The 13,664-nt window shown below is 30.4% G+C and overlaps 2 protein-coding genes across 5 annotated transcripts in view; both read left to right on the top strand.

Annotated features, from left to right (window-relative positions):
* LOC125056179 (RILP-like protein homolog) overlaps nt 1–2,765 on the top strand; it is a 30,027-nt gene extending 27,262 nt beyond the window's left edge. For both annotated transcript variants that reach the window (XM_047659242.1, XM_047659214.1), the window contains one exon: nt 726–2,765. In XM_047659242.1, coding sequence (XP_047515198.1) covers nt 726–789 — 64 coding nt within the window. In that variant the 3' untranslated portion in view covers nt 790–2,765. The remainder of the gene's footprint in view (nt 1–725) is intronic.
* Nucleotides 2,766–8,020: 5,255 nt separating this feature from the next.
* LOC125058769 (trichohyalin) overlaps nt 8,021–13,664 on the top strand; it is a 45,054-nt gene continuing 39,410 nt past the window's right edge. For all 3 annotated transcript variants that reach the window (XM_047662934.1, XM_047662940.1, XM_047662926.1), the window contains exon 1: nt 8,021–8,197. The gene's annotated coding sequence lies outside the window, so the exon portion shown is untranslated. The remainder of the gene's footprint in view (nt 8,198–13,664) is intronic.

Raw genomic sequence — 13,664 nt, 5'->3', positions numbered from 1 at the left:
TTTTCTGAATGATATCTGTCTATGAATATCTTTAAAAATATTGCTGACTTATTATTTTAATGTATAAAATATGATTTTTATCTAATTAAAACGAGAGAGAAATCCACCTTTTCAAGCAAATTGTGGTCAACGTCATCTGTTTCTTCAATTTTGTAATTAATTATAGCGTTAATTACTTGTTTTAATTAGATGGGTTTTATTAAAAACCTCAGCTAAATTCTTTACCTACACAAGTTGTTTGAATGCTAATCTTTTTTGACTTGTATTTCGTAGATGGTAGACACTAATACTAGCTTATGACGATACAATTTTTTCAACTAAAAGCTAAACTAAAGCTAAGCATGTGACAATGTAACATAAATAAACTATTGCGATAAATAATTGCAATTTGGTACTGGGAGGTGGGCGTAAACTAAATTGCCGTATTCTGGATAATCAAACTATTTTCGTGTACCAATTGGAGTTAGTTGACAGTTTCTGTCGCACCTACTAGATGGCGCTGTTTGCGTTAATTACTTAGTGTTTTTTATTATTCACAAGTGATGTGATTTTTTAAAAATATATAATAATTTACTACAAACGTGGATTGTTTTAACATAAATCCTTGACGATTCAGAATACAGTAATTGGTCGTAGGTTCTGTAGGTGATAAGGTAGGGTGGTATATGAGCATGCAATTTGGGCCATTTCATACAAAATCAATTAATTATGCACAATCTTTACAGATTGCATAAATTGCTGAACAACTGTATTTTCTTGAACCCGACTTGGAGTTCGTTTAAAAGTTAATTTCAACATTATTTGCATTCAACGCATAGTGTTTATTCGTTTGGATGCTTAGTGGACTATACAAAAGTGTGGTTACGCTAAGCTACCCTTAATACTGTTTTTATCACTCGTATGACTTATGTACTACACCACGCAAGATTTTTTGGTACTGATTTGCTTTAACTTTAAAGACACTGTTAAGAAGATTGTTGAATTAATTTATACCAAAAACATGTTCTTTCAAACCACATTTCACGTTTCAAAATATTAATAGCTTATGTAATATTAATGAAAATATTTATTCAAATGGCCTAATAAAGTGAATTCTTCGAATTGTTCTGTCATTTGACCTCTATACATTGGTTTTAAGCCATTCTAAGTATTAAGTTACCAAAATGATTATTTATTAAAAAAAACAACTGTTTCTAAAAGTAGCTCATAGACCAACTAAAGTTATCCGTTCTTCCATACTTTTAGGAGGGTAGATGTCACAAACGATACATAATTTACGTTTGCAAAGTTATCTCTCAGATATTACGGTTATGTGGGTAGTTTGCAAATGTAACCGGTCTGTATCTTTCAATAGACTCGACTAGATGATGTGCCTCATACAATCACTTTTTAATCAATAGAGTATTTCGTAGGATGTTTAGAATAAGTGTGCGGGACCATAACCCCGCTAGTGTAAGAATATATTCATTCCTATTTGCTCGTTTTTTAGATCTGTCTGTCTTTGTTAAAAACGCTGGCGTTAATTTTATGATGAACACTGCAAAGCCATAAGTCATGGTATGCTCACACGGCGATATTTTAGGTTCTGATAGAAAAATACCCGATCGTTTAAGGTTTTTCTCGTCTCCCATATTCATTGAAACTTTGCTTAATCCATATCCCTTTAGTCGTAGCAGACAACCGTAATATTTTTGGTTGCATATGGATAAGCGTAGGTAATATACGATTTTGATCCTTCATAGGCATGGGAGTCTCACAAACATCAGAATGTTTGTATGGCAACTTATGCCAATGCAGTTATGAAGGAAATGAAAGTGATAGTGTAGACATACTATTTCCCCAGCTACTATTGTCCCAGCTCTTAATTTTGTATATTATCAGCTAAAAACATTCAGAAGTTTTACCTCAAATCGTATTTTTAATTTAACTAACCTTGCTGTTTAAATATTTTGGAGCGATTTTATGTGTCGGTGGTTATATTTTTATGTAAAAGCAAGTTAATGACGACAGACAGCAATTTAAAATAAGTAATGCGTTAATATATTTTATAAGTGACATATTTATTTCAATGTCAGAAATGCTAGTCACCGTATTGCTGGGTACTAGATTTAAGAATGTTTTGGCATCATGACGGTAACTTATTATGTACTGTTTGTTTTTAAGTTCAATATTTTATAGGCAATCTATAATCGAAGAACTTTATTTCCCTTTATGACCAATTACAGAGGAATATTATAAGTAATATGAAGTGTATTTTTTTTGTTATGGTAACCCACATGCTCACATAATAGTACTATTAATACGGCATGATCTTACCGTACGGAATTCTCAATTCAATTTTAATTTCTATTCCTGATTTTAGAAATTCAGGCACAGAAATTATAACATATATGTTGAATTTATTTAAAAACGCTGTTATACTAACACATTTCCTTCATGTAAAGTTCTCGACTTAGACTTAGCTAGCCTTGATTTGTTGAAAACAATGCGATACGAACAAAACGTTCCGTATATAATCAGTAATTAAATTAAACCTTCGAATCTTTCGTTCTAGATAAGTGGTTTAAGTATAAGCTACTTATCATCATAAACATTACATAACGATTTACCGTCTTGAATAAATCACAAGTTTTGGGTTTTTGGGAACATTCACTAAATCTATCATTCCATTATATTATTCTTTAAATGTTTATTAAATTAAAAATTAAGACTATGTATCATTGTGATTAATGTTGACGGTGTCAAATTAAATAATGTTTATATGAGTGCCGTGTTTTATTTACCTGGTAATTGCATACAGATTACAAATCAATGCAACTGACTTATTATGCTCTCCTTCAGGCATTCCAAGTCCATATCTAACTCATACTTTGACTCCTGTATGTCAAAATCCAATAAGTTTGACATATGTCAGTCTAAGCAGAGTCAAATCGGCTAAGAGGTTGTCCATGAAATCGTAATATAATTACTTTCAAACTTTTATTTTAGAGGTAGGCTACTTGCCTTTGATTGAAGTGTCAGTCTCTACAGAAATCATGTGAGAAGAAACAGGATCCTATTTTCCAATAAGCATAAAAGTAAATATGGCATGTAGGTACGTTCACAAGCTAACATGATATAAATTCCAACCACATAATGCAATAAATAAAAGAACGAAAATGTGGGTACCATCGCCTCACAAAAAGTTTTACTGCATAGACTGAGAAAGCTATTTGAAACTTTTCTTGAATCAACATTGTATAAATAATAACCATATTGTACTGATATTTTTTAAATCTAGAACAGATTCCTTTATAATTAAAATGTTTGCTAATTTAGTTGCTTAACAACTATGACATTTAAGTTTTGCAGAGCGGTTACGAAACTGGAATTTGTATAATTAATATTATGAGAATAATGTTCGAATTTCGGAATTTTAGAATAATATAAACATTAGTGATATATCGTAATGCAATTTCCAGTTTCGAATATAATCACCTAATTTTTGGAACATTCCTTCCTATTATGTGGCAATATTGGTGCAAATTATATTAGTTGCAAAACACTGAAAAATTTGAATTTCGAATGTAAGTAATAATAAAATATGGTAACTAATTATCGCAACTCGGGGTTTTGCGTTTAAAAAGTATATGCTATTGAGGCTTTTTTACATAATAATTTAAGATATGTAAATTTTGCAATTAGAAATAAACAATTGCTGCACAACCGGAAATCGAACGCTGGACCTAAGGGCTGAGGGTCGAATGTTTCAGCCACTCGCTCAACACTACATGATTTAATTACTAACTTTTTATATTTGAAAACTGTTGGTAATAATAATAAAACATCGTTTAGTATTTTCTAGACAAAAATAGCGATCTCTTCCAGGCAACCACTGTGAGAAAAAGAAAAGTATTAAATTACATAAGAAAGGCAAGAAGTGCAAAAATACATGTATTACATTTAGTTGTTTAGAAAAAGAAACTTATCAGGAACAAAAAAAAACAAACTAAACTAATAAAGAATACATGAAAAAATAATAATAATAATAAAAAGTGCACATGAATCATTTTCAATCTCCTAAATCAAGATCAGTCTCACGACAGTACCTACCAGGTAGGTACCTATTATTAAAGTTAGGGATACGATGTGGACAGGTAATGTTTGTAAAGAAGAGATTTAAAGGAAAATATTTGTCCAGCAGTCAAAACACATAACTTAAGTACAACTACAAATTGACGAAGTCTTGATAATTAGCTAATAGTTTGGCGGCGGAACCGTTTCCCAAAGGAAAGGCACGTGAGTAATGCAGTTACGCAATCAGTTTATATCTACGTATTGCATTAATACTATATAGTAGTAATTATTATTTAACCACTAGCCGTACCTCGGTTTCAACCGTGTTAATTAAAAACCCACGTTGTACATCATATGTGGGAGATATTTTATCCGTTTTGCAACATTGCTCATCGATGCTCCTCTACTATTGGTCGTTTCTTGATGTTTCATAACTTATACCCTTGTTCAATAAATGGACTAAAAATTGTTTTAATTCAATGTACTTCCTGATTTAGCGCCTTTAATCCAACGAGCTCCGTTTCAAGAAGTCAAAAGCCTTCTTACAGCCTTGAACTTGGCGATATTAAGTGCAGCTAATATGTGAGACAGTGAAAGTGGCTCTACGGCGCACATTTGCAGATAAATCTGGATGTAATTTAAGTATGTCTTTCAAGTCAATAAAATAGACGCAGCGACGTCGGTAGGGGAAGTACAGAAGAAGTTTTTATTTCGCTGTTTGTAATTTTGTAGCCACTTTTTCTTTTAATATCAGTGTATGTTAAAAACTGACATCGAGTCATTACAGGTTTCTCGAATCCTCTCGTTAAACATGAAGAAAGTTTGTCCATGTGGGTCACAACCTGTTGTGAACTTGGAAACCGGTCCCAAATCAATATGGTCAAAAGTGACGCTGCCATAAAACTCGAGGAAATTCTCTCCAAAATTTCTACGCATATATTATATTGTTAAACTATAAAAATATAAATGTTGGAGACCTACTTAGGGATAAATGCAGAAAATTTAATAGCAAAACTATTATATGTAAATTTGATTTTACGAAAGTACAATTTTTTTTCGCTGATATAAAATTTAGGCTTCATAAGTAGTTTTAAAGATTTAGTAATAAAAAGCATTATTAGTATTATAGCGTACTACACCACCTCTATAGCAAAGTAGGAGTCGTTTCGATTGCAGGCGAAACAATAGTGAAATGTAAGTAGTCTGAATATTACAAGGTTAAATAAAATTATCAAACTTTATCTAAGAAACAACTGTTTTAGAACTGTACTAGTAAGTTAAAGACGATATAATAAGATAAAAAAGTTTAATGAAGTTTCAGAAAGGACCTCATTCAAAGTTTAGTTTTATATAAGTAATTGATACTTCATAAGTCTCATTGGCATTCGAGAAGGCAGTTGAATATCGTGACTAGGCCTCACGACATCGGGTGTCAAGTCTTCAGGGTTACATTCAAAAAACAAACAGATTTACGTACCTATTAGTGATTACGTAAAAATCTTATAAAGATTGCCGTCGAGTAATATTAGAGTTTTGTCTTAAAACAGTGAGGTAAGTACTTGTAAGATCTTAACTAGATATAAAAAAATGAATCGTTAAAAACTCGAAGGCTGGAGCTTAATTTTAATGTATGATGGTGGTGCCTTCTGTTCTTGTTGCACATAGTCACTGGGAATCGAATCCAGGACTTCCTATATACCTTCCTATACTCTATGTCCCACAGCCACGTATCACTGTACTAATTTTCTAAATACCTACTACGATTTTAAATGGGTATATTTATTAAATCGAAAATACAATTGATTGTAGAAATTAAAAAATAGATGCAACGAATATAAATAATAGTGCGAATCTTATTGAATACACGCAAACAAGTCTAAATAATTACCTACTTTTAAAATTAATAACATAAAGAAAAAAGTACTAATATTATAGTAGGTACCTATATGTGAATGTACATGTAATATTATGTTCCCGTGTATGTATACTACATAAAAGTCACGCCAAATTAAATGGAACCCCGAGGCAGGTAATAAAACAGCCATCTATAAGAATTACTATTAATATAAAGTATCACCGCGTGTTACAGCTCAATTCTCTATCAAATAATACGCAACTATTTCGCAACTTTAATGTCTAGTAGTTTCTACTCTGTAATAATTCGAGCAATGTCGTTGCGTGTTATTTTTTCTTGTCATGAATACTGCATCTTGTGATCATATTTTCATATATCTTTGTATTTCATGAATTTTAGAGATTTAATAATCTAAATTAACGTTAGTTGATTAAAAATCCTTTTTGTTCTCTTCATCTATGGGTTACCTAATGTCGTGCAGACAGCTTCACAGACAGATTCTTGCCTCTGTTACATTAGTAAGTATGTGTCTTTAAATATTTATTTACTAGGAACCCAATTATGGACCTTTAGTTTAAACTTTAATAAATAATTAAGAATACAATTAATACTATACGTGGATCTTTATGGTTCATGATTATTTTAATAAATGTTTTTCAAATCAAGCCGGAAATTAATAAATTGCAACTTTTTCTCTCCATCACTCATAATGTATTGATAGAAAGAAATATAAACAATTGTAAAATAGCAAGGTGCATACGTCATTGTGTACTCACATCTCAGTTGTAATAATTAACAATGTATTGAAAAAGCCAATCAATGTACACGCTCTTCATTGACTCAGCTCATTATAATGTTCGCAACGTGCGTAACTCACCTCCACCTAATTACCGGCACATACCTACTACGGTAAATTACATTCTCCTTGATAAAATAAACAATAAAAGGAAACTATAATTAAGGATTGTTCTTTAAAATCCTTCTTACCCTATTTAAGCACCTCTTTACCGTCCCATATCCTAACTATGTATATTCATTTACAAATAGGAAGCATAATCCTTGATTGTGTACACTATATATAATTGTCGCATTACATAGTATTTTGATAATCTATGTTTCTCTCTGTGTACTGTGACTTAAACATTTGTGATGTTGTATGCTTCTAAGAATTTACCTATTATTCAGTTATAAACAATAAAACAGTGTCAGGCACTTTGAGTATCCACTGTGCGAAACTCGGGTCGACAACTTTTTAAATAAAAGTCTTATTGTGAATAAATTTAGCCAAGTTTGGTTGAGAAAAAAGGTTGGTGAGAATTTACTATTTGATTCCTCTCTTATTCACAAACGGTTGTTAAAATACATTAAATAATGTGTTAAAATACTTATTAATGGACCTTGCGTTATAGAAATAACTACAGCGTTCCCAAAAATCACCGAAACGTTCCTTGGTGGAATTTAAATTGTTCTTCAACTAATTATGCAATAAAAATACCAGCTTATTAATTAATAGTAATAATCTGTTTAATTACCGATGTTCGAAACAACATACAATTTATGTGTATAATATAATCAAAAAAACATTTACAAATACTGTTAGATCATCTATCTGCAACTAGTTAGTAGAAAACTTTGGCCAATTCTTTTTGCACTAATCGATCACAAGCGAACCATTCTCGAGGTATGCATGAATGTGGAATAGATGGAGCGTAAAGGTGTGTGTGTAAGAGCCGAATATCGAGGCCGACATTACCGCGAGATAATTGTGTGACTGAAACTATTTGATACTTGTGCGTATGGGGTAGGTATTATTATTATATTCATAATATAGATTAATTTCAGAATGTATTGATTTTTGTCAATGTTATTACTTTATATATTTTTTGAAGTATAATAACTATAATAGTTTGTTAGCACTTGGCATGATCTTAATAATCTCTTAACTAAAACAACCCAAATAGATTAACAAATAACGATATACATATGTGCAACAAAACTAAGTAAATCATAAAGCAAAATTAAATTCATAAATCAAACCTAATAAGTCGCACTACAAGTAAAGGTAAGCTCGGGTGCGCGGGCGCACCGTGTGACGTGTCTCCACTTCTCTTCCTTCAGTAAATCGCCGATTGCTGTGAGAGTTAGACGTATAGATATACCTACCTGCTTATTAGTGTTACGCGTTGTGATTTTATTAGGATAAGATAATTCAACTTAAGGATTTCTATGAACAGTGAAGTTTGAGTGATATCGATAAGTGGATTTTGGAAGTTCGCGCTCTAATTGGTAAGTTTTGTAATTGCCTTGTTTTGCATGTAAAAGAAACGTAACGGAAAGTTCGATTTTTGAAATTGCACTTGTTCAGATTCATTTTACTAGGATTTTGGTAACGTCTTTGATACAGATATGATTTAAAGATTATTTTGAGGTTTTGTGTAGGGTGTAAAAATAGCGCACAGACCACAGAACGTTGACCCCTTCACTTCCAATTTTCACAACGTACTAACTGTATCCAAGCCTTATCCAACGCCTTAGTTATTTAAATCAAAATATTTGCTGAGGCAATTTAATATAGCTACCGTGGCTGGCTATACCTGAATAAACTTTTTTATATCACATTCATCTTCTCAGATGTTTCTAATACCTACATTAAAGTTAGTAGAACTGACGTTTCGATTCTTTTAATATTACGCCGTTGTTAAAAGATTAAAGGCTATGTAAGGACGTCACGTGTATCAAAACTGACTTAATGGAAACATTATGATCTATATTTTAATAAAGCACTTTTACTTCTAAAACTAGGGTCTAAAGTGTTCAATATAAATGATATTAAATTTGGATATGAATACCATTGTTATAAGGTTAGAAGTTTAAATTGTTTGAAAGAATATAAGAGATTTATTTGTTTATAACAATTTGATATACAAATATGTAAAATACATGATGTATCTTAATGTTTTAAAACATGTTGCTTAAAACTAAGTAATTTTTTACATTATGAAATATTAAGGAGTTGTGGGCCATTCAACATAAAATGACCTCACTCGATACAGTTATAAATTGTTTACGTGAAAAGTATAATTTTAAATCTGATAAAATTTTATTGAGTTTGTTTATCTAGAATCTAGATGAAGAAATGCTCTCATTGTTACATTATAGAGTGAAAACTAACCGGCGATATAACGTAATTTATTGCATTTTTGTAGTTGTGATTACTATATTGTTTTATTAACTTTATTGATTTAGTTTTTTTGGTTATTTATACAATAGATTAAGGAATGAAAGAACGGAATTTTTAAGTAATACTACAACTTTATACACACAAATACTTCATTAGGTACTATGTCGGTATAAGTATATAAACAGAATATATTTACATAGCAAGAACTTGTTTATTGGTCAATATTTGTAAACAAAGCTTTTAAAACAATAGTTGTTAATTTATATAAAGTCGTGAGTTTATCGTGAAGAATTTTAATGATGATCTCATATGTGGGTAAAATGTTAAACGTCAGGTTTTAAAGGTAACCTTGGGTATTTTAAGTATTTTTAAATTTGTTCATTATGCACAATGTTCGTGTAATAATGAATATTTATTGAAACTACTCACGTTAAGTTACTTTTTAAAGTTAAAGTTAAAGTCACTTTATAGTTTTATTTGACTGAAGTAATACTTTATTTTGTGAAACATAAAACTAAAAGTATTTGCTGTCGATATAAAGGAAATATATTTGTACAATACCTTATACTTTGTATCAGTATACCTACAAACTATAAAATAACAATAGACTATATAATAATATTGTATAGAACATAGATAGTATTTTTGTATACGTTGTAAGCATTGTACACAGGTGCTGTATGTACTTTTCACTTTTAACTCTATTAAAATATATTCATAAATTACTTATATTTGCGAATCGATTGGAAAGTATAAATTACGGATGCATGCCTGGTACAAAAGACATCAACGCACGGCAGTAGAAAGTCAACGGAAATTGGTTTTCCAGTTTTATTATCATTCATCCGATAGCTTTTTGTAAATATTCTCATATATGTGTAATTTAATTAAAATTTCAAACTCAATTAAATAATTTGTAATCTATGCTAAACAACGTGTGATAAAGTTTAAACAAATAATTTTAAAGGCGAATTGGTGCTGTGATAATTGGGCAACTGTGATTATTTCACGTCATTTAAATTTGCATTTATAATAGAAATTACATTCGCCTATAACTACCACAGTCATTTATAATTAAATTTATGGACCAAATAAACCACATTGCCGTTAATATTAACTTACAAAAAGTCATTTGCGTAATGCTAGAACACTCAACCAACAGTAATTAAATATCAGTAACAATATAGAAATTATTTATAGTAGGTACTGTGAATAGAAGTGAACTTTGTATTAGGTATATTGAAGTAGAAAGGCCTGAAAGCATTCGGCGAGGTAGTTTTTAATAGTAGATTTCACAATACAGGAGAAATCCAAAAGAATATAGATTGACACATTCTTAACATCTTGTTTTCTTTTACGGCGTCAGTTGATTAGAAACAGTACGGACACAATTTTTTTTACCGTGTAAGTAATTTGCATGCATTTGTATAACGATTTTATAATAAAATGAAGACGAAAAACTTTAGGATCATATTTATAGTAAAAATGTAATCCATTTTTTAAGCAGTATCGTATTAAAATTGAAAAACTATGTATTTTTCGGAGTCCATTAAAAATGGTTTGACAGCGTTATGTATAATGTTAAATTCTAAAAAAAACTGTAGGAGGTCAGTCTTGAGACGTCGATTTATGTAAATAGTATATACTAGATTTATGTAAATAATAATAGTATTACTTAAACAAGTTTTGTTATACAAACTTGTTTAACAAGTGGTTTAACAAAATTTAACAAAATTGAGTTGACGAAATATATAAATCCTCAAAAACTGAAAATTTACTGACCATTTTAATGCATTTAACTTTTTAGTTATAAAATATAAACCACGTATAACTCATGTTTATAAAAACCTGCATACCTGTTTTTCGCTTGAGAAAAATATTAACGTACCTGCGACGCTTTGACATTTTAATCTCCATGAGAAACGGTGATTCTTTAAAGTATTATGTAATATTATAAACGTTTCATTACATAAATATTGTACAAGAATCGCGCCATAGGTTTTGAAGAATTCTTTATGTAGTTGTTTAACATAGTCCAGGGTTAGTTTTCCCTACTAAATATAGAACAACTATGCTGTGACATATAATCATAATATTGCTCTATCGCTTAAACTGCTTCTGCCTAAGTTAATACTAAGGTTCTATATATGGGCGTGCGTCCAACCTTACGTCCTGAGTTAGAATACGTAATTTTTTTATATATTACAACTTACTTTAATAAACAACTTTTTATACTATACACACTTTCCTGACATGCTCACAGAGAAATGTAACTTGAATAATAAACTACCTCCGGTTAAATTACATACAAACATAAAAATAATTATAATATTGCTACTAAAAACGCTTGTTTGTGAAATTACAACTTGCTAAAAATATTCAGTATGTGCAACAATTATGGTGAAGAAATTTTTTTGATGTTTGTAAGCTGCAAACATTACATCATGCTCCTCATCACATGCTAAAGCAGTTAATAATTATAATTAAAAATAAATAAGAAAACATTTCACTTCCGCAAGGAGCGGCACTTACACTGTGGAAACAATATTATAATACGTAGTATCAAGGTGAATCAAGTCAGAAAATAATAAATACAGGACAGTATATTCACCGATACAGGTCCGACCAGTCACCATAAGTAGCACCCGTTCACCAGTACGACGGAGTCACCACCCCCTCGCCATATTGCAGGAAGAGAGACAACTCGACGCAGAAAACACTTAGACTAACAGTCTTTCTTAGACTTAAACATTGACAATAAACGTTTGATTATAGCAGTTACGAGACTTAATACATGTCAACATTAAATCATCATTTTTAACGACGTCTTATACCTATTAATATAATTCGCTCGTTTTGACTTCTTGACTTTTTAAGATGAAAGCTGCCAAAATTATTGCGCAACTTCAAAATGTTGATCATGTCATTTAAACACTAGCAATTGGACCGGTTTTGATCCTTACGTGTAGTAGCATATAAATCTTATTGAATACAAGGACGTTAGGACCAGAAGTCGCGCTAGTGCGTTGCCGGCCTTTTTAAAAATAACCTTCTTTTCATGAGGGACTCAGTCCAATTGGTTCGATATATTTAACATAATTTTAACATTTAATCATAAAATACTGTTTATCTTTGTGTCGAGAAATGTTTTTATCGTTCTTACTTTTTGCGCACTGTAAAACCTGCTTTGAAATCAGTTCAGTATGTTTTTTATGTATATTATTATATACTTTAATTAATATATTTATGTAAATATTTCAACTGACTATTGTATCTATTTTTTTTATTCATATATTTTATAATGTCTGTGCACAGAGATAAATTCCAATTTGGTAAATATATAAAGACTAACTTCGGATCTTGCAAAAGTATTTCGAAACAGCTTAAATTCGAGTTAAGTCAAAGAATATTCACGATTTATTAAGGCAAAAACGCGTATTTACATAATAGTTGAGATACAATTTAGGAAATATATAATTAATATCTTAATTAAGCAAATTATGAGTTTTGCAATCCAAATTAAAATGCTATTGGGAGCAGATTTAGAAAGCACTAAGCTTTCAGAAGAATTCACTAATAAAACTTATTATTTATTAAAACTTATTATTATACGTAATTAGGTGTTTGTTGTCCGACAATTTATTAAGAAAATCACTGAAATCTGTTTTTGTTTGCGAGTATGTTTAATAAAACAACGCACATATAGATGAAGTATGTCTTGTTTACTTAAAGAAAATTATTGTTTTTCCAGCCATTTACTATTTAATTACTTATTTGATATCGACTTTCCGGGTTATGGCGGCGTGAACTCCAGTTAGATGCGCATAACACGCTCCACATGCTTAAAATTGTAAACCACTTTTATCCTCTGTTTCCTATCTTGGTCAAGCAGTCTAATCTTGTTTAACATTATGAGGTCATAAGATTTATCTGGTAAAGATAATATTAATAAAACTTTAAGAGTACACTCAAAACTTATCTATGTACTTACGTTGGAAGATTGTTACTAGTCTGGTTACGTAATAATGAATTAGTTTTTGCAGCAGATCTTTTTAGGTATATATGTAATGTATATTTTCAGTCGAATTTAAAACTATAATACAGAATTAGAGCCGTAAATTATGATTTTTTTCTTTTGGCTCTTAAAATTCATCGTAAGGGTAAGCTTGTCTATATTTTAAAATACAAAAAGTCCAAGAAACGACTTTTCATCTATGATTGATAATTGTAAAGCGAACTTAGACTAAGCGTATCTTACAATAAAGTAAGTGATGTGAATAGAAACGTTGCAGGATTTTCAGTTGCCCTTGTTTAGCATATACTTATTAAATTCTTAATTCGAATCCAACGATTACACAAAAAGGACAAGAACTATACAACAATAATTTAAGAGTTGGTGAAGTCTACGTACGCTGTATAAATTTTATGTTTAGACTCTTGTCATCTTGCATCCCGAGAACAATACTCGCGAATCTTAATATTAATAAATATATCAGATATTGTTGGGGAAATAAGTAGTTCGTTGTCATTATCCGCAGAAGAGTTTTGTATGTTCTTTATAAAAGGCACATG

Source organism: Pieris napi, chromosome 2 (assembly GCF_905475465.1).
Source record: "Pieris napi chromosome 2, ilPieNapi1.2, whole genome shotgun sequence".
NCBI classification, from domain to species: domain Eukaryota; kingdom Metazoa; phylum Arthropoda; class Insecta; order Lepidoptera; family Pieridae; genus Pieris; species Pieris napi.
The sequence above is the reverse complement of the archived record's forward strand: the minus strand, read 5'-3'. Positions and strand labels throughout refer to the sequence as shown.